At 42.3% G+C, this 20,900-nt stretch overlaps 1 protein-coding gene and 2 non-coding genes across 4 annotated transcripts in view; all 3 read right to left on the reverse strand.

Annotated features, from left to right (window-relative positions):
• The window catches only part of Kansl2 (KAT8 regulatory NSL complex subunit 2), a 20,117-nt gene extending 2,088 nt beyond the window's left edge, over positions 1-18,029 (reverse strand). The window contains exons 1-8 of one of the 2 annotated variants that reach the window (XM_008853652.3): positions 17,896-18,029; positions 17,151-17,409; positions 15,378-15,556; positions 14,965-15,079; positions 10,854-11,017; positions 10,448-10,614; positions 8,095-8,191; positions 3,200-3,351 (exon numbers count right to left, since the gene is read on the reverse strand). In XM_008853652.3, coding sequence (XP_008851874.1) covers positions 3,200-3,351; positions 8,095-8,191; positions 10,448-10,614; positions 10,854-11,017; positions 14,965-15,079; positions 15,378-15,556; positions 17,151-17,401 — 1,125 coding nt within the window. In that variant the 5' untranslated portion in view covers positions 17,402-17,409; positions 17,896-18,029. Of the gene's footprint in view, positions 1-3,097; positions 3,352-8,094; positions 8,192-10,447; positions 10,615-10,853; positions 11,018-14,964; positions 15,080-15,377; positions 15,557-17,150; positions 17,410-17,895 lie in introns of both variants that reach the window. The other variant, XM_008853650.3, reaches the window with a different exon arrangement.
• On the reverse strand, positions 1,385-1,516 carry LOC115067766. Its single transcript, XR_003847129.1, has one exon. It is a non-coding gene; the product is annotated as a small nucleolar RNA SNORA2/SNORA34 family (small nucleolar RNA).
• LOC115067764 lies at positions 7,863-7,999 on the reverse strand. The gene has a single exon (XR_003847127.1). It is a non-coding gene; the product is annotated as a small nucleolar RNA SNORA2/SNORA34 family (small nucleolar RNA).
• Positions 18,030-20,900: the final 2,871 nt, after the last annotated feature.

Here is a 20,900-nt window from a genome sequence, read left to right on the forward strand (position 1 = left end):
TTGGGAGGCAGAGGCAGGTGGATCTCTGTGAGTTCAAGGCCAGCCTGGCCCACATAGTGAGTTCCAGGCCAGCTGGGGCTACAGGGAGACCCTGTCTCAAAAAGACCAAAAAAAAGAAAAAAAGAAAATCAGAGCAAGCAATATGGATCAGTGAGCAAAGGCACTTGCTGCTAAGTATGATAACCTGAGACTGATCCCTAGAACCCACATGGCAGAAGGCAAGAATTGACTACCTACCACAAGTGGTCCTCTGACCACTGTGTGCATAAGTGCAGGCACAGAAAATAAATGTTAAAAAAAAATTTAATTTTCTTAAAAAGCTATTAAGATGACTCTGAGTAAAGGTACTTACCACCAAGACTGATCACTTGAGTTTGATCCCCTGACCTCACATAGTGAAGAGAATGAGCTTCCTGCAAGCTGTCCTCCAACCTCCACATGTGCACTGGTGCGCGCGCGCGCGCGCGCGCACACACACACACACACACACACACACACACACGTATAATAAAAAGAAGTTTTCAAATAAAAAACCATACTCCCTCTGAGGATAATTGAAGTCAACATCCAAGTTCCTCAATGAAGAATCCTAAGAACAATCAGCATGCAGGCAAAATAACATGAAATACTGCTTAAAAACGCTAGGCAGTGAGAATGACCAATGCCCATAAAGCAAGCAACTGCAAGAGAGAATGGAGCCTGGGGCATGGAGAAAGGAGAAAGTTCTTCTGAATGGCCAAGAAATATTTTGGTTTGATCCCTGTCCCTAGGGAAAGCCTGATCTGGGAGGACAGGGAGGACAGGGAATTGAAGCTAGGGCCTCTCACATGCTAAGCAAGCATTTTACCACTGAGCTATATTATATCCCAAGTCCTTTTCTCTTTACTTTCTATTTTGAGATGGGTCTAAGCTGCCCAGGATAACCTTGAACTCACCCCTGCAGCCCAAGCAAGGCTTGAAATTATGATCCTCCTGCTTCAGCTTCCCAAGTAGCTGGCATTTCAGGCCTGTGCCACCTGGCCCAGCCAAGCCTGATTCTTAACCTTAATAGTTCTGTTTAATTAATATGTGTGTGTGTGTGTGTGTGTGTGTGTGTGTGTGTGTATAAAATGTATATATAGGGGGCTGGAGAGATGACTCAGTGGTTAAAAACACTGACTGTTCTTGCAAAAGACCCAGGTTCGAATCCCAGCACCCACATGGCAGCTAACAACTGTCCGTAACTCCAGTCCCAGGGGATCCGACAGCCTCTTGTGACCTCCGAGGGCACTGCACAACATGGGTACACTTACCTACATGCAGGCAATACACGTATTCACATAAAAATAATAAAAAAAATTTTTAATGTATATATATAAATAAACATTTATATATTAAATATTCTAGACTATGCTTCCAAATGAATTAGCCATTCCCACAGAGATGCTGACTAGCCAACAGGCCAATGAAGACATTATTCTTGGCTCCTGTCTGAAACCAACAGCTACAGCAAATACTGATCTTGATTTAGGGTGTTTAAGTCACCACAAAGTTTCAAATAATACAACTAAAGTTTCATCCACTTCTAGGAGTCTAGTACTAAATTCTCCTTCCCAAGAATCAAATCTACTACATAAGAAGCTGTTTCTAACAATCTAGCTTTATGAGATGCTTAGTCTTAAGCTTTTCAGTAAGTCTAAGAATTTGCAGTTTCCATATGAAGAAAAGGAACATGAGCCAGTGGGAAGGAAAAGGGACAAGAGGTCAACAAGGGGAACGCGTACGACCGCAACATTATACATGCAGCTATGAAGACGTCACAGTGAGACCATAGTTTACACAATTATTATGCACTAATAAAAAGATTATAGGAAGCTGGGCGTGGTGGCGCACACCTGTAGTCCCAGCACTTGGGAGGCAGAGGCAGGCAGATCTCTGTGAGTTCAAGGCCAGCCTGGTCTACACAATGAGTTCCAGGACAGCTGGGGCTACAGGGAGACCCTGTCTCTAAAAAAAGATCTGCTCTCCCTTGGGGCTGGAGAGATGGCTCAGCGGTTAAGAGCACTGACTGTTCTTGCAGTAGACCCGGGCTTGAATCCCAGCACCCACATGGCAACTAACAACTGTCCATAACTCCAGTTCCAGGGTACTCTGAAGCCCTCTTCTGATCTCCAAGGCATTGCACAACATGGGTGCACTCACATACATGCAGAAAATACACTCATACACATAAAATAATAAATAAATTTTTTTTTAAATCATAATCTTTTCATAATTAGAAGACTACAGTTAAAGAATCTACTATACTGAAGGGGGCTAGAGAGATGGCTCAACAGTCAAAAGCACTGGCTGCTCTCACAGAGGACCGTTTCATTCCCAGCACCTACATGGTAGCTAACAACCATCTGTAACTCCAGTTCCAGGGGGATCTGACGCCCTCTTCTCACCTCCACGGGCACTGCACAACATGGGCGTAGTTATACACATGCAGGCAATACACTCATAAACAAAAATAAGAATCTACTACACCTCAAACTGCATTGTGCAAGCTGGGCATGGTGGTATATGCCTTTAATATCAGCACTCTGGAAGAGGAGCTCTAAGTAGAGGCCAGTCTGGGGTTATATACAGAGTTCCAGACTACATAGTAAGGCCTTGTCTCAAAACAAACACAAACCAATACCCAAAAAACATACACACACTCAAAAACAAAAAAAACCTGCTTATATAAGAACCATACACTTTCAAAATGAAGTTTATGACATACAAATTATATCCCAAAGTATGAATGGAGGCCAGGCTTGGATTGTACATGCCTATAATCCCACCACTCAAGAGATGGAGACACAAGAATGAGTCCAAAGTCAGCTCGGGCTATTGCAGCGAGTTCCAGGCCAGCCTAGGCTACATGGTGAGGCCCCATCTCAAAACAAAAAACAAAAGAACAACCTGGAAAACAAGTAAGATAGGGCAGAGAGTCTCTAATAAATATAGTAACAAATACAGCTATACAAAACCTTATCAATTCTCTCAACTACAAAAAAAAACCAGCTATTCTCACCATTAGTAAATAGGGCCTTCTCTCAGGGCCAATCAGAGCAGAGCTTCTCTAACTTACATCACTGAACTCCAGTGGTAAACTCTCAGTGGGCTGAAGCTCGGCAGCACTCAAGTACAGATCCATGGGGCCGGCTTCCAGATCGTCTGGCACAGACAGTACCTGCTCGGGCTTATACATCTGAGGAGGCAACTGGAAATGCAGGGGACAGCAGGGATCCTCAGAGAGGCTTACAGGAACTGGTTTGTTGCAGGGTACCTCTTCAGATCCCTGGCAGCATTTGAAGAGAACCTGATTCGTATCCTGACAAATATCTGTAGAAAAGAGTTAAGGGAAATAAACCCAGATCCTTAAAGGTACACCATACAAGAGCTGCCTGACATGCAAAACTCAGACAATCCCTGTTACATCTGATACAGAAAGCCAAATGCAGTGAGCAACTTTTAAAGTTACTTCTCAAAGCAAGTGTCTTCTCTTAGCACCCAGTTTTAACTCTACTACCCATAATTTGTAATTAATCCTCAGCTTCCTTTCCAGGATTCTGGTCCTTTAAGCTGGGAATACTAATACTGTTCTCCCTGACTGTGCTAAGTAAGCAGCAATAACAAGCCAAGGCACATACACCCAAAGAGAAAAAACATGTGGTAGCAAACACAAAGAGCTTAGAGCCACAAACACCCTTCCAAGTCAAGAGATACGCTGCAGTTTCTGCTGATAAACAAGACTGCCTTAGTTTGCACAAACTTTTACATATTGTTTCTAGTAACATGATAAATTCCTTTGACACCATACAACCTTGAGGTAAAAAAATTAGTAAATATTCACTAGATATCATCCTAATAGGAAAACAAATTTAAAAAAGCATAGAAACTGTTAATTTGTTTTTATCTTATGCATCTAAGTTCACCCATGTCATGTAGCACCCACAGAGAACAGAAGAGGATGTTGGATCCCCTGAAACTGGAGCCATGGACAGTTCTTAGTCATCATGTGGGGGCTGGGACTGGAACCCAGGGCTTCTGCAAAAACAGCCAGTGCTCTTAACTCCAGCCCCATTTTTTTCCTTTTTAAAGGAGGATAGGAGTATAGGAGTCTGGTAAGGTAAATTTTGGCTTATTTCAGAAACATTCTACAGCTCTACGATAATTTATTAATGGTAGAAGTAGAAAAGGTCTATACTTCCAAGTTAACAAAAAAACCTCTGAAACAACAGATCATAGGAACTAACTAGTCATTGACCGGTCAAAGAAAATACTTACAAATAACATTAACCCAATAGGAACATCCATATTTGGACTACATACTTAAAAAAAAATCTAAGCACTACCTACTATGCTCAGTAACTTTATCTCATTTAAATATTTAAAACTTTAATCCTTTAACTTGAATATCAAAAGACTCTCACAAAGGTCTCTTATTTAATACCAAAACAGTTAGAACGCCCTCCACCCATCCTTCTTCAGACCTCTCCTTCAAGATAGGGACAAGAGATAAAAGGGAATGGTTGACCTACAACTAGAATCTGGGTCCCTCACTCTCAGTCCAGTGCAGTCTCCATTAAATCACAGTAAAGAGCTAACAGGTCAGCAGTGCTGTCGTATCTTTCTTTCTCTGGGGTGAGGACTTAAGGAAAGGTAAGTGACTTAACTATGGCATAAAAAAGAAAAGAGCACAGGAGGCAAAAATACTTCCCTCTTTAAATGCATTGCAGCTTCAAGTTTGCTTCTAAAAACATTCAGTTCTAACAAACTAAGTTCAAGTAAGAATGTCTAAAATAGTCCTAGGGTTATTTTCTTTACTAAAGTTCTTCTTTCAAAAAAAAAAAAAAAACAGTAACAGTCTTTCTTATATCTTGTTTTCATGTAGTAAAGAAATGGTATTCATATTCTATCAAGCAAAAGTAATCACTTTTCTCTTAACGTAATCTACAGAGTCCCTCACCCTACATATTATCTCCACCACTTTCCTCATTCCTAGTTTTTGTTAAATATGTGATGTTAGAAGAGACTACACAAGGTGTCAGCCCTTAATTTACTTCCCTATCTTTGGAACACTTTTTTATTTTATGTGTATGAATATTTTGTCTGCATTTATGAGGTATACCACATGTGCCATCAATACCTACAGAGGCCAGAAGAGGGCGTCAGGTTCCCTGAAACTGGAGTTATGCATGGCTGTTTTCTGCTATGTGGGTACTGGGACCTGACCCAGGTTCCCTGCAACAGCAGCCAGTGTCCTTAACCCGAGTCATCACTCCAGTCCTCTTTTATTATTTTAAGGCTTTCTCCAAATACAACGTGGGTTTTGCTTTTTGGGTTTTGAGGTTTTGTGTTTTGTTTTGGGGGGTTTTTTTTGGTAAATACTAAATTTCATTATCTTAAATTCAAAGAGGTAAAATTATCTTACGAAAGAACACAAATTTTTTCAACGTGTTTCACTAAATGTTTAGAAGCCTGTTTTAACACAACCTTACCTACTTTCTTTTGGAGACAAGGTCTCACTATGAAGCCCCAGCTGGCCTAGAATTCACTAAGCTGTAAACCAGGCTAGCCTGGAAATTAGAGTTCAATCCACCTACCTTTGCCTCCCAAGTGCTGGGATTAAAGGTATGTGCCACCACACCTGACAACCTTACCTACTTCTCAAGTTCTCGAATAAATAACAGATTTTTATTTTACAATGTTCAAAAAGTACAGATTTTAAATTACCTTTTACTTCATTTATTTAGAGTAAGATAAGCACTTTCCAACTATTGGCAACTTCTCTTTTAAATCTGTCCACAGATAACTTTTTTTTAGATTTAAATAGGAATTTTTATTGTAGAAAGAAAGCTTAAAGAAAGAAGATTTAGAATTATTAGAAAATAAGCTAGCAGAGCTTATTATAATGGAAGGAGGGCAAATGGGGAAACAGGGGTTGCCTTGAACTCCCATATGGGAGGGGCCCAAAGATAGGGTTTCTGTTGAACTGCTAATGTGGGGAGTGGTTATAACTTATGACATTAACTGGACAGACTGAGGTAATTTTATTAATAAGCCAGTTAGAGGTCCCCTGCTATGTGCATGTTCCCCTGGCCCAATCTGAGCTGGTCATGCACTGTCCATGTGCTGCCTGCCCAGCACAGATAACTTTTTACCATTAGCCCAAATATATATGTATTTTTTTAATTTATTACTTTTATTTTATGCGTATGAGGAGTGTATTGCCTGCATGTATGTGAGTGCACCCATGTTGTGCTTCAGATTTCCCTGGAACTGGAATTAAGGATGGTTCATAGCCAGCATGTGAGTGCTGGGAATCGAACCTGAGTCCTCTACAAGAGCAGTCAGTGCTCTTAACCGCTGAGCCATCTCTCCAGCCCCATAGCCCAATTATATTTTAAGCATTCATCTTTAGAGCATCTTATTACTTTGGATAAGCATTTTGTATACTAACAACAATAATCTAAACCCAGGTGTGGTACTATACACCTGTAATCCCAGTACTGAGAATCTAAGGCAGGAGAATCATGAGTTCAAGGCCAGGCTAGGCCACACAGTGAGACCATGTCTCAAAAGACAAAAATTAAATTTTAAAAAAATCCTTTATCGGATATAATTGTAATCAATAAACATATTTTTTAATATTTATTATTTTTGTGTATTAGTGTATTGCTTGTATGTGTGTAAATGCACCTGTGTCATGCAATGCCCAGAGAGGTAAGAGGGCATCAGATCCCCTGGAACTGGAGTTACAGACAGTTGTTAGCCACAATGTGAATGCTGGAAATTGAACCTGGGTCCTCTGCCAAGAGTAGCCAGTGCTCTTAACAGCTGAGCCATTTTTATAGCCACAATAAACTTGTATTTTAAATAAACTGAATTGGGGGGGGAACCTTTCCTTTCCTGCCAAAGACTAAAAAGAGGTTGTCATTCTTCTATTACTTTAAGTCTGTCTTCACTATGTTATCCAGACTGGCCTAGACCTCCTGGGTTCAAGTGACCCTCAGTCTCTCAAGAAGCTGGGACTACATGAGTAAGATACACACAAAACTAAGAAATGTATTTTGACTTCTAAAATGTTTGGGAAATGAAATCTAACAAAATCTATACTTATCACATAAAGAACATATTTAACCAATGTTTCTACTGTAAAAATGTTAATTTTCTCAGGGCTGGAGAGATGGCTCGGTCGTTAAGAGCACTGATTGCCCTTGCAGAGGACCCGGACTTGATTCCCAGACCCACATGGCGGCTACGAACCATCCTTAACTCCATCCAGTTCCAGGGCAATCCAAAGACCTCTTCTGACCTCCATGGCACTGCACTACACGGGTGCATTCACATACATGCAGGCAATAAACTCATACACATAAAATAAAAATAAATATTTTTTTTTTAATTTTTAAATGTTAATTTCCTCAATGCCTATATTAATAAAGAAGCACTTTCAAGACTTAATAAACAACATAACAAGTTATATAGCCCAATGGCAAATGTAGCCCTACACCAAAAGGCCCATTATATAACAAGTTAAAATATATAACCATTTAATATACAGGTTAGGATACTAACCACACAAAAGGATATAACAGATTTAATATTAACAATGAACAAGTTAACTCGGTAATATAGAAGTATTATATGGATATTTTGGAATCCCATTAAGACTTTAAACAACTATCAGTCAACATCTATTACCCATGACTCAGCTGTTTCTTTGGCTCAACCCCCTTTCCCCCTTGAGACAGATTTTGCTGTGTAGACCAAGCTGGCCTCAAACTCTCAATCACTTACCTGTGCCTCCCAAGTGCTAGGATCACAATGCTGGACCACCATGCCCAGCCATATGTTTCTTTCTAATGAATTGACCATTACATTTCCAAATTTCTGAAATGGCCAACAGACCAGAGAAAGACGTTTCTTTAGGCACCTGCTTGAAACCAACAGCTTCAACAAACTGTTGGCCTTGATTCAGGGCCAAACTAAATAAAATCTTTAAACAATTAGCACAGATTCCCACTACCCTATGTCTTAACTAGAAAACCAGCATGCAAACAAGCAATTTTAAAAAGATACGGGTAAGGCAGTGTCTGGTCATTGGAAGAGACTGATTGGAACAACGTACATCATCCACAAAAGCTAAGCACCTCTGACTGGAACGAGTGGTATGGGCCTAAAATTGAGAAAACAGATAAAACAGACAATAAACCCACAAAAGCACATACAACCAACTATAATGATGGTTATATAAGGAAATGCATTCATACAAGACAGAAAATTCAACTTAACTAAACCAATATTATACAAAGTAACGTTAAAATTTTAGGTATCAAGAAATGAGTTAATCTTAATCCCAAATACATTTCTACATATTATACAACTTAGATATAGTACTCTGCCCTTAACTAGGTTTCAACTACCTGCAGTCGACCTAGGCTTGAAATAATATCTAATAGAAAATTATAGGAATAAACAATTTCTAAGTTTTAAATCGCTTTTCTATTCCTACAAATGCTGTTTTTTTACTCCTATTATTTCTAATTATGAAATTAAACTTCACCATAGGTACATATAGGAATAAAACATGGACTATATTAAGATTTGATAATACCTACTTTCAGGCCTTCACTGGGGAATATTAGAAATATTCCTCAGATAAGGAGGGACTACTGTATATGCTATACATTTTCAAAATAATTTTTTAAGCCAGGTAGGGTGACACAAGTCTTTAATCCCAACAGAGGTAAAAGGCAGGCAGAACTTTGAGTTCAAGGCCAGCTGGTCTTTACCTAGTGAATTCCAGGCCAGCCAGGAGTACATAGTGATACCCTATCTCAAAAAAAAAAGAAAAACCCCACAACATTGGACTGGAGAGATGGGTCAACAGTTAAGAGCACTGGTTGTTCTTGCAGAAGACATATCAGTCCAACTAGTCTTTTTTTTTTTAAATTTTTTTGTGTATGAGTGTATCGCCTGCATGAGTGTAAGTGTACCTACGTTGTACAATGCCTGTGGAGGTCGAAAGGTGTCGGATTCCCTGGAACTGGACTTATGGATGGTTGTTAGCCACCATGTAGGTGCTGGAAATTGAACTTAGGTCTTCTGCAAGAGCAATCAATGCTTTTAACCACTAAGCCATCTCTCCAGCCCCCAAATTAGTCTTTTAGCAACAAATTTTGGGTGTGTGCATGTGCATATGTAATGATGCTGACTAGACCCAGGGCCTCAAACATGATAAGCAAGTGTTCTACAGCTGAGTTATGTTCTTAGCCCTCATTGTATTTGGAGACAGGTTTTTCTAAATTGCCCAGGCTGGCCTTGAACTCATTCTGTAGTCCAGAAACGCCCTGAACCTGTAATCCTGCCTCAGCCCCTGGTTACTAAGATTAGACCTGTACCACCAGGCTCAGCCAACAAAAAAAAAAAAAAAAACTATTTTTGAAATTGCAACCTGTAATGGTTAATGTGGATTGTCAACCTGATTAAACAAAAGAAATCTCTTAGATTAGTGAGGGTATTTCCAAAGAGGACTAAGGAGGAAAGGCCCACCCTGAATATGGTCAACACTATCTCATGGACTGAAGACCCAAGGGGCTGGAGAGATGGCTCAACTGTTAAAAGCACTGAATTGGGGATGTAGCTTGGTGTTAGAGCATGTATGTGTAATCATGGATTTGTTCCCTAGCATGTGTGTATATGTGTGTGATTTTTGTTTTTTTTTTTGAGATGGGGGGGTGTCAAGGTGGGGCAGGGGAGTTGGTTTTTGAGACAGGGTCTCCCTGTAGCCCCAGCTGTCCTGGAACTCACTATGTTAATCAGGCTGGCCTTGAACTCACAGAGATCTGCCTGCCTCTGCCTCCCGAGTGCTCGGATTAAAGGCATGCACCACCATGTCCAGCTCATATATTTATTTATCTTTAAATATCTTATAATTTTTATTTTATGTGTATGTGTGTACTGGCTGCATGTAGTTAAGTGCACCTGTGTGCTACAATGCCCTCGGAGGACAGAAGAGGCTGTCAGATCCTCTGGAACGGGAATTACCTACAGTTGTTAGCCACCATGTGGGTGCTGGTTTCAAACTTGTAATCCACTTGATCTTCCCATCAAGAGCTGAGATTACAAGCATGCAACACCATGCCCAGTTCTTTTTTGAGCAAGATTCCCAAACCATAGGCTCAACTTTTGTCTATTTCTAAATTGAGGACTCCCTGAACCAAAGAACTTTTGAATACTGAGATCCAGGGAAGTTAAGCTGTTTGTGAAGACATGGGGCTGGTCAGTAGAGGACAAAGACCAGAACCAGTGTCTCCTGACATCCAGGTTAAGGGCTTTCATGAGAAGTATAGTCCAGGACTAGACATCATGTTTGATAATAACCCAAGCAATAAAATGAATGCATGCAACCAGAGGCATATAAACAAATTACCTGTTGGGCGGCACCATCTGTGGCCAGCATTCTCCGCTCCTTCAGCTGCCTGTGTAATAATGCTTCTACTCCATAGCGCTGGCGGTATCGCCGAAGACATTTTAGTCGCTTTAAGTTCTCTCTTTCTTTGGCCAAAAGACCCTCTGGGCCAGTCAGGAGACTACTACCTAGAGTCACAAAATTTTTTTGAGTCAGTGGCCCAAGCTGGCCTTGAACTAACAGTAAACTCCCCACCTCAGCTTCTCAAGTACTTAAAGTACTGAAATTAGACATTCCCCACCACCAACAGTTACAGAAGTCGAGGTGTAATCCGAAGAGCAATCCATCAAGGATACGTTTCCAAATGAAGACGTGAACAGGAAATCTCTGGCTGTAAGACAGGCAAACTCAGTTACACCAAACTTACCTAGCGCTTCATGTTCCACTCTTCGATTATGTAAGTAACGGCGCTTCTTCTCCTTGAGCAGGTGCTGTAGTCTCTTAAACTGATCAATGTACAAAGACTGCAAACGAATTAGCTTCTCACGCATAATAAGAGCTACTTCTTCAGCTGTGTAGACACCAGCATGCCTGGAACAGAACAATGAATTTGGCAAGCATTACAAAAGCAGTAAAAAGCTGAGAATGAGGGCTGGAGAGATGGCTCAGCAGTTAAGAGCACTGACTGCTCTTGTAGAGGACCCGGGTTCCATTCCCAGAACCCACATGGCAGAGAGCAACTGTCCATAACTCCAGTTCCAGGAGAACCCAACACCTCCTGACCTCTGCAGGCACTGCACAACATGGGTACACTTACATACATGCAGGCAATACACTCATCTACCAAAGATAATAAATAACATATATATTTTTTTATATTTCATTTATTATTTTTATTTTGTGTGTGTATTGCCTGCATGTACATGAGCGCCCCTGTCGTGCAATGCCTGAGGTCAGAAGAGGGCTTCGGATTCCTCTGGAACTGGAGCCAAGGACAGTTCACACCTGCCATGTGGGTACTGGGAATCGAACCCGGGTCCTCTGTGAGAGCAGTCAGTGCTCTTAACTGCTGAGCCATCTCTCCAGCCCCATAAGATTTTTTTTAAAGCTGAGAATGGTGACATATGCCTATAATCCAAGTACTTGGGAGTTGGAGGCAAGAGGATCAGGAGTTCAAGGCCTGCCTCGACTATGTGGCAAGTCTGAGGCCAGTCTAGGTTACATGAGACTAACTCAAAAAAAAGATTTGCTTGTCTGCCTCCTAAGTGCTGTTAATATAGCGCCACTCCTATCCTGTGGCTGATTTTGAAAGGCATGAGGTTTTGGATTTAATATTAATTTGGCTATACAATTTGTGTGTATTACCTCTTAAAGGAGCTAAGTTTTGGGGGTTTCATTTTTCGGTCTTTTTGAGACAGGGTCTCCCTTAGCTACAGGCTGACCTGGATTCACTATGTAGACCAGGCTGACCTTGAACTCACAGAGATCCACCTGTCTCTGCCTCCTGAATGCTGGGATTAAAGGTGTGTGCCACCACGCCCAGCAGGAGCTGAGTTTTACTCAGATAAATTGAACCTAAAATTATTTAAATTCAAAGTTAATCTCTCAATGCTGAGTAATTAAATTAGGAACAGGAAACAATCCTGACATCAATCTGTCAAGTTCTATAAATTTGTAGCTGGTAGCCAAACTAATAAAATTGATGCGGACCCCTGCTAGATTTTAGATTTTTTGGCAATTAATTATCAATCCAGGAACTGAAGTTTGAGAATATTGTTGAGAAAATGAAAATGAGCCTACTATGTGACTGGGGGGGGGGGACACGGACGGACCCACTCAGGACACCAGAGTCTTGGATATATAATATTATGCAAGCAACCTACGAATATTCTACAATTGAGCTATAGACCCCCAGCCTACAGCTAGTGTTTGAAGGTCTAAAAGGAGTGTACTTATAGGTGTGTTGCACACCTTTAATCCCAGAGGCAGACAGGTAGATCTCTGTGAAATGAGCTATATCTGCATTAGCCTGTCAGCAACCCTAGAACAATGAGGCATTAACATAGTAACAAGTATATTAACATGGAATTAAACCAGGTGTGGTGGCCATGCCTATAATCCCAGAACTCGTGAGGCTAAAGAGGAAAGGCTGCACAGCAAGACTGAACCCTCTTCACTGCCCTAGCATTGGCCATTGGCCATGGCACAGAGAACAGAATTTGTAACTGTGAAGCCCCGTAAGGGGAACAAAGCCAGGAACAGCGATGCATGCCTTCAGTGCCAGCCCTCGGGAGGCAGAAGGATCGCTGCGAGTTGGCAGCCAGCCTGGTCTAGGTGGGCTGGAACTAGGGAGACTGTCAAAAAGGGGGGAACAATACTTAACAATTATCCTTTGGCTAAGACTTCACAAACATTGAAACAAGCTTTGGACATGAAATCAAGGTTTACAAAGCAACTAAGTGAGCAGGAATCACGTATATACAGGGTGAAAACAATTCTGGTTATGATCATGTCTCCACTAATACTGACAACATAAGTGACCTTTCTACAACGTATAAATGAAGATTAAGGCTGTTTTACTGTCAAGATGATTCAAAAATTGGTACTAGAGAAAGCAAAGACACTGACAACAAAAAAGGCAAACTGTTTTGTTTTACCTTCTCTCTTTTTTGAGGCAGGGTCTCCCTGTAACTCCGGCCGGCCTGGAACTCACAGAGATCCGCCTGCCTCCCAAGTTCTGGTCTGAACAACTATACTACTAACTTCTAGTTTTTTGTTTTTCTGAGTCACGGTCTTAATACATAGTCCAGGTGGTCTGAAACTCACCACCCTCCTGTCTAAACCTACCTAGTGCTCAGATTACAGGCTGCTCTCACCGTGCCCACCTAATAATGTGATTAATTCTTACTGGCAGGAATTTCACTTGCTAACTATTAAACTAGAGCATTAGTAAATAAGATAAATGTATAACCATACTAAAATTAAATATAAGGCGCATATAACTTTATATCCCTAAAAACACATATATTTACCAGACCAATATTTTAGGGGAAGATCATTTCGTTGGAAAATTAAGGAAACCTTATACTTAGTTGACAGCTGAGAACATTCTGGGCTTAACTTACATCTTTTAAGTATGTTTCTACTAGGAGAGACTAACATCAACCAGTCTTTAGCATATATATCTCCTAAAACTGACATTTTAGTATACAATAATCTGTTGAATTAGATTAACGTGAATGTGCTGATTATAGTCTGACCTACTCTAGACTACAAAATCAATTTTCTAAGCCTTCAAAGCTCAGTGTTTATTACACCAAAAATCAGTGACCCTACAGAACACACATCAAAGCCTCAAGTTTAGCCATCTAGAACCGTAACAGAGAAGAAAAGGAGTGAGTGTGTTTAGTATTAGTTATTACTCCAAGAGAATCCTGCAAGACAGCACATACGCCCATTCAAGTGACTCTCTAAACTACTTCCTGAAGAGCTGGCTACTGAGAGCTCAGTAATGGGCAAAATGTCTCCCAAAAATGTAAACCTAAATGACACTTTTATAATATTTAAAAAAAAAATAAAAATAAAAACGGCCATTTCAGGAAATACAAAGAAATAAAAGTGTTAAAACCAAGATATGGGGCTGGAGAGATGGCTCAGCAGTTAAGAACACTGGTTGTTCTTGCAGAAGACCCGGATTCGAATCCCGGCACCCACATGGCAGCTAACAACTGTCCATAACTCCAGTCCCAGAGGATCCAACAGCCTCTTCTGACCTCCACGGGCATTGCACAACACGGGTGCACTGACCTACATGCAGGCAACACACACATACACATAAAATGAAAAAAACTAATTAAAAAAATAATAATAAATAAAACCAAGATATGGGGTGGGGGGCATCCTAGGGCTGGGATTGCAACTCACCAGGAGAGCATTTGCCGAGTATACAATACCTTGGGTTCAATACCTGGCACAATAAAAAATAAAAATAAAAACCAAAGCATGGCATAGAAATAGATTTCTGTGGTGCCGACATGTGATGTTTCTACAACTCTTAAAATGACCATGGGTTAATGAAGATAATTTCACTTCTAGGTTTCTAAATTAATGTCCCCTTCATTAGACATGAAATCAAAAACTAGTGGACACTTTTATTTCCATTTTAAAAAGCCAGAAACATGGACTTTTGCAGTTCGTATTCAAGCACAATTACCTCAGTATTCCTGAGATTTAGGACAAGCACTCACATCCACTTCCTTTCTGTACCAGCTGACACATTTGTATGTCTCCCTCCCATTCCTGGGTCCGAGAACTCTTTCTCCCCTACAATTTCTCATGGGCAGGATTTAATGTTCAAAACTTTTCCTAAGTTACAAGACTTCTACAAAAGTATCAGATCTTGCCTTGAAGCAAGATGTTATTGAACCTTGACGCTTAAACCCACCTAGGTTTATTTATTCATTAACCACATATCATGCTACATTCTACATACTAACTACATAAAATATTCAAAAGCCTTATGTGGAGCTACAACTTACTTTAGGGGATCTTCTTGATCACTGTCTATGCTATCAGCTTCACTGTCAGGGTCACCTCTCCATGTCTGATCCACAGTAATGGGTTCCTGGTCCCCATCACTCCAGCTGTCTTCATCTGAGGCAAGGAAGGGGGAGAGCAGCCATTAAGACTTCCCACCTCTGTAACTCCACCAATAAAGCCAGAGTACTTAAAAGACCAACCCGAAACCATAAAATTAATAGAAAAGTCACCATATCAGAATAAATCTAAGCAAATTCTAAATTCAAAAAAAAACTAGTCAACAGCAAAAGCAACCGAATTCCCAATAAATAAACAATAGTAGTTGCCACATATGTTCAAGGCAATGCACTAAATCAAAACTAAGTTCATTCTTAACTTTTTCCTTTTTTATTCTGAGAGAGAAGATCCTTACCCAGTATTCGGCTGGCTTCACTGCGACTACTTTCTGGAGTTTGAGAGCCCAGCTCTGTCTTAGCATAGGAACTCAACTGGCACAAGAGTGTTTCACCCATAAGCCCTGGGTTGTTCTTCTTCATTTGAGCATGAAGAGCTAGGGCATTCCTACGGGCATGTTCAGCACAGAAGGACACCCTAAAGAGACAAATATTAGTATTTTATAGGTTCTTTTTTGAAAGGGTTCAACAATCTTTAGTCACTGATCTTCCATTGCTAGGAAATTAAAAGGACTATTCTATTCACTCCTAAAAGACCAGTGAATCAGGGAAACTTTGGTGTAGTGTGGTGTGGATTTGTGTTGCTGGAAGCCAAACCCAGGGCCCCCACGTGGAAGGGCTCTAACACCAAGCGACAGCCCACATCTGATGTTAATTAAGGGAAATTCGGGGAGCTTAACCAGTGTTCTAGCCATCAAACAGAACATTCCAAACATAAAAATGTTAACAGTATCTCACAGGAAAATCAAGAGATACTTTCATTTTTCCACATTAATTCTGGAAGGCACATTTATTATCAATCCACTATAGACAGATGTGGTACACAATTTTTAAATTGGAAGATAAATACAAAACTATCTAGAAAAGCTATTTTTGCATAGTTAACTACATATTATGATAAAAGCTATGAAGTCTCTTCTAAAACACAAATATACAAATTGAGTCTATTAGTTAACAAGAAACATGGCCAGCCAAGTGAGTCAGCACCCCTACATTAAGAATAATTTAGAGGGCTGGTAAGATGACTCAGCAAGAAAAGGCACTTCTACCAAAGCCTGACAACTTGAGTTCCATCCAGACCCACATGGTAGAAGGAAAAAGCTAACTCCAGAGTTGTCCTCTAACGTCCACATTCCCATTCTGGCACACATACCCACACATATACTAAATAAATGTTTAAGAAAAACTAGAATTTAGAGCCGAAGACGGTGATGCAGACAGTAATTCCAGAACTCCAGAACTGAAGGAGGGCTGGGAGTTTAAGACTAGTCTGTGCCACACAGCAAAGCCTGTTCTCAAAAAGAGAGAAAACAGGTAATTTAGAACACCCCTTCATTTTACAGATAAGGGAACAATCGAAGTGATCAAGTAAATGACCCAACTCAGGTGTCCTTCCAGTTTCACCGTTGATGCTCTGTGATTTCCCTCTCCCCCCAAATTATCCTTAATCCCAGTTTTACAAACACATGATCTAAAACTTGGCAGCTATGCCCAAACCTACATACCATATGCCCCTTTTTAACTTTAAAGCTACAGTCAAGAAGCAGGGAAGGGTCCACACCGACAATCGACCCACTCTAAAGGCAAATGGTTGCCAAGAGTTCGAAGCCAGCCTGGTCTAGACTGCTAGTTCCATCCCTGTCCAAAAAAAGGAGGGGTAGGGGCCTGCAAGTCACCAAGCCTGACCACCTGACCTCCATTCCAGGGACCCAGTGTGACAGAACCTCAGGCCTCCCGACATGTGCTGTAATAGGAGAGCACCTACTAGGTGCGCGCGTGCGCGCGCGCGCGCACACACACACACACACACACACACACACGCACACAAACGAATTTTTTTAATGTAATGAGTAACATAAACCTAAAGGTTTGGGGGGGGGGTGCAACACGCTCAATGGCACAAGCTGTGCTTAGCATCCACGGGTCCCTGGGTTCAAAACTCAGCGTTAAAAACCGAATTGTTAAAAAAGGACTAAAGGCATATACATACACAAACGTCAGCATATATTTACCCATCTTTCTTCTCGGGCTTTGGGGCGGCACTGGGACATCTTTTTCCATTCTTCGTCGAGACATAACTACACTGCTTGAAGGGCGCATTCTTGTCTTCAAGGATATGCTTAATGCAAAACTCCTGGCCCTCCAGCCGGGGTTGGGAGCATGTGCGATGAGTGAACGAACAAGCAAGGGGCTCCTGAGTCCTGGGCACTGGGGTGATCCTCCCCCGATTCGTCGGCAAGACGTGGATCCGAATCCTGTTCATTCCAAAACCTGGCGCGGGGGAAGAGGCGGGGGGAAAAAGGACCTAAAGTCTTTCCCTGACTTTTGGCGGAGCCAGGAACGCTCCGACCTCCCGCAGTGCTCCAGGCGTCCTCACGAACCCCGGACCCACCCTTCACTTCTCCCGCCACTCCCGCCCCTACCGCGCCGCCCGCGCCAGGCCGCAGCGGACCGGAAGCGCAGCGCCCGACCCACGCAGCGCCCGCAAACGGCGGCCCCGCCCCCACGTCCTCCACGCCGCCTTTGTCCCGGGCCGCCTAGGCGCTCACGGCTCGGGCCCGCAGCGCCTCGGCCGCCCTGCGAGCGCCATCTTGTCCCAGGGCCCCAGCACCAGAGACCCTGGTTCCCGAAAGCCTGCGGAAAGGAAAGGGCCGCCAACGCCGCGGCTCTGAAGCCATGCGCTGTTCTGAGGTTACAGACAGGCCAAGCGGGCAGCCTAACCGGGAAGGCGAAACGCGAGACGCGGCGCCATCTTACCTCGGCCGCGCAGCTCGCCCTCAGCAGCTGGAGCCTCTCGGAAGGCGGCCGGGAGCTCCTGGCCGCTGATTGGCCACGCCTCCTACAGTGCTGTGCATCTATTGGTCAAGGCCTACTACCCAACCAAAGAAAATACGCAGCTCGAGTGGCTAGATGAGCTGTCTGTCAGAATCCCCGCCCCGGGTAGGCGGGCCACCGGGCGGCTCGCCGGAGCCTGAGATTTTCCCACCTCAGCGCGTTTGGTTCGCCCGCGGCTCCGAGCTCCTGCGTGTCCTCCAGGCTGCTGCTTCCTCACCCTTACGCAGCGGGTAGAAGATCGGACTGGACAGGAAGGGGCTTTAGGTTTCCTTCGAGAGCAGTTCCACCCACTTCCTCGTCAAATGATGTAAAACACTCCAAGAAACATTTTGGGGGGGTGTACGACTCCAGAATGACATGCACTAATTGTTTTCAGAGAAACCCTAAGAGGTAGAGATTGTCTCCATTTTTACGGGTAAGATTACCGAAGAGCCTCAGGCGTGGTGGTGCACGCCTTTAATCCCAGCACTACGGAGGCAGAGGAGGGAGGATCTGTGAGTTCCGGGACGGCCTGGTCTACACCTCCGAGTTCCAGGCCAGTCAGGGCTGCAAAGATTATCAGAGGGCCAAACGGGCATAAATTTGAACCCAACCCCTTACCTTTCTTCTCATGTGATAATGGGTATTGGACTGCATGAAAATAAGGAAATGGGAGTTCTGGCATAGACTGCCGCTCATAAATTCTGTACCCTGATTTTCATTTACAAAATAACTGTAGCAAGGCGTGGTGGCGCGGGCCTTTAATCCCAGCACCTGGGAGGGAGAGGCAGGTGGATCTCTGTGAGTTCGAAGCCAGCCTGGTCTCCATAGTGAATCCAGGACAGCTGGGGCTACAGGGAGACCCTGTCTCAAAAAGACAAAAAAGGATCTATGTTACTTTCTAGATAGATAGATAGATAGATAGATAGATAGATAGATAGATAGATAGATAGATAGAGAGAGATAGATAGGTGATTGATAATAGATAGATAGATAGATAGATAGATAGATAGATAGATAGAATAAATAAAATAAAATAAAAAACCGAAATCTTGACCTGTTCCTTCAGCTACTGTTCATTGTCTGCCTGTTTTTCCTCCCTTAGGATCTTATATAGCCCAGTCTAGCATCAAACTAATTATCCCCCTGCCTCCGCTTCCTGAGTGTTGGGATTACAGGTGTGTGTACATTCCTGGCTCCCCTACTCTGTCTTGAATCCTCACCAGTTAGGATTCTCCCAACATTAAATTGATAATTAAATTTATCCATGACTTTCACATTGTTAATTCTAATGAAGTTTATGAAGTTTCCAGGCTTCATTTTATTAGACCGTTTTGCAACATCTAACACACTGGGTCACTTCCCCACTCCCAAACAGGGACTCTCTGTAGCCCATACTAGCCTCAAACTCATTGCTGTCCTTCCTTAGCTTCCCAATGCTGGAATTGTACAAGCTACCACGCCCAGCAACTCTCTCCTACTTAAAATGTGTGCATAGGCATGCTGAAGGTCACAGTCACCCCCAGCTTTTATGTGGGTGAGGAAGATTCACACTCTGGTTCTCATACTTTACAGATCTCTGTACTCATCCTCGTTCTCCCCTGTCCTCAGTCACCCAAGTTCTTGTTCCCTAGCCCCACTCCCAAGTTCTGAACATTGGGACACGTCTGCTAACACTCTCTCGGTTGTTTTGTTCCATTCATAAACTGCCAAGCCCCAATAAGTATCAGCAGCCTGGACCCTTACTTTAAACAGCACACTCTGTCCAGCAGACATCTCCATTGGTGGTCTAAATAAAATTCCAAATTTAATGTTAAGGCCTGTTCCTGATCCCCCTGTAGTCACTTCCGTCTCCATATACAGTAACTATCATTCCACTTGGTCAGGTCAAACATGACTCATCCCAAAGACACACCATCAGCTCTCACCTTCAGCACTTGACAACTGTCAGAGTCATCCTGTAGTATCTGGCTTTCCACTGCTGTGTCTCTGATGTCATATCCATCTACCCTCCACGCCTCACTCAAGTCCTCACAGCTACACTGGCCTCTTGCCATTTCTCAAACTCTTCAAAACCTGTTTCAGTGTGCAAGTCTTTGCTAAAATATATCATTCCCCCTACCCCTAGTTAATCTGGGATTTTCTAATTGCAACAAACCTCCTCACCTGCAGGCCACACACATCCCTTTCCTTGCTTTCTATTCCAAGTGATTGTTACTAACACACTGTTTTAGGTATTTGTAAATTGTTCAAAGGCAGGAACCTTATTTATTACCATAGTCTCATCATAAACAGTACCATAACAGGAACAAATTAAAGGCAAGGACCTCCTTAAAGTACTTTTCCTAACTTTTGCTTTTTGGCTGTCTAGAGATGGTGTCAGGTGAAACAAGAGTGAAGATTCCGAGCATAAAAGTGGTTGGACAAATGGGACAATATGATCACCCATAAACTAAGTCAATCAGGAAGAACAAACAACAGGCCCCAGGCCCATCTATTACTCTGAATACACCCTCTAAAAGCCATAGAAATCTTAGAAAGGGATTCAGCTTTCTAGAGAACGCTTAATAGTGGCGATGCGAATTTTTTTTTCAGCTAAATGTCCAGATCAGAATAAATATGTAGGCATTGATCACAAAATGAAGCCTTCCTCTATACCGATTTGTTTAATGAGTTCTGTACTCTGGGTCCTAGCTGTATTCAAACTTTAAGATGATTTAGACTTTATTCCTAAGGATGACAAACCAGACTAGAATTCCTACTGTTTGAAATCTCCATAAAAAGTTCAAGACAGATATAGCAAATTAAATTTGAAGAATTTTGTAACTCATTGGCCTTGCGCTTGCCCAGCATGTGAAAAGCCCTGGGTTAAAATCCCCAGCACCGCACACCAAAATAGTGTTTGTCCAACAAACAAATTTTTTTCACCTTATTTTAGAAACTGGAAT

Source organism: Nannospalax galili, unplaced genomic scaffold (genome assembly GCF_000622305.1).
Source record: "Nannospalax galili isolate Female #2095 unplaced genomic scaffold, S.galili_v1.0 scaffold867, whole genome shotgun sequence".
Classification (NCBI taxonomy): domain Eukaryota; kingdom Metazoa; phylum Chordata; class Mammalia; order Rodentia; family Spalacidae; genus Nannospalax; species Nannospalax galili.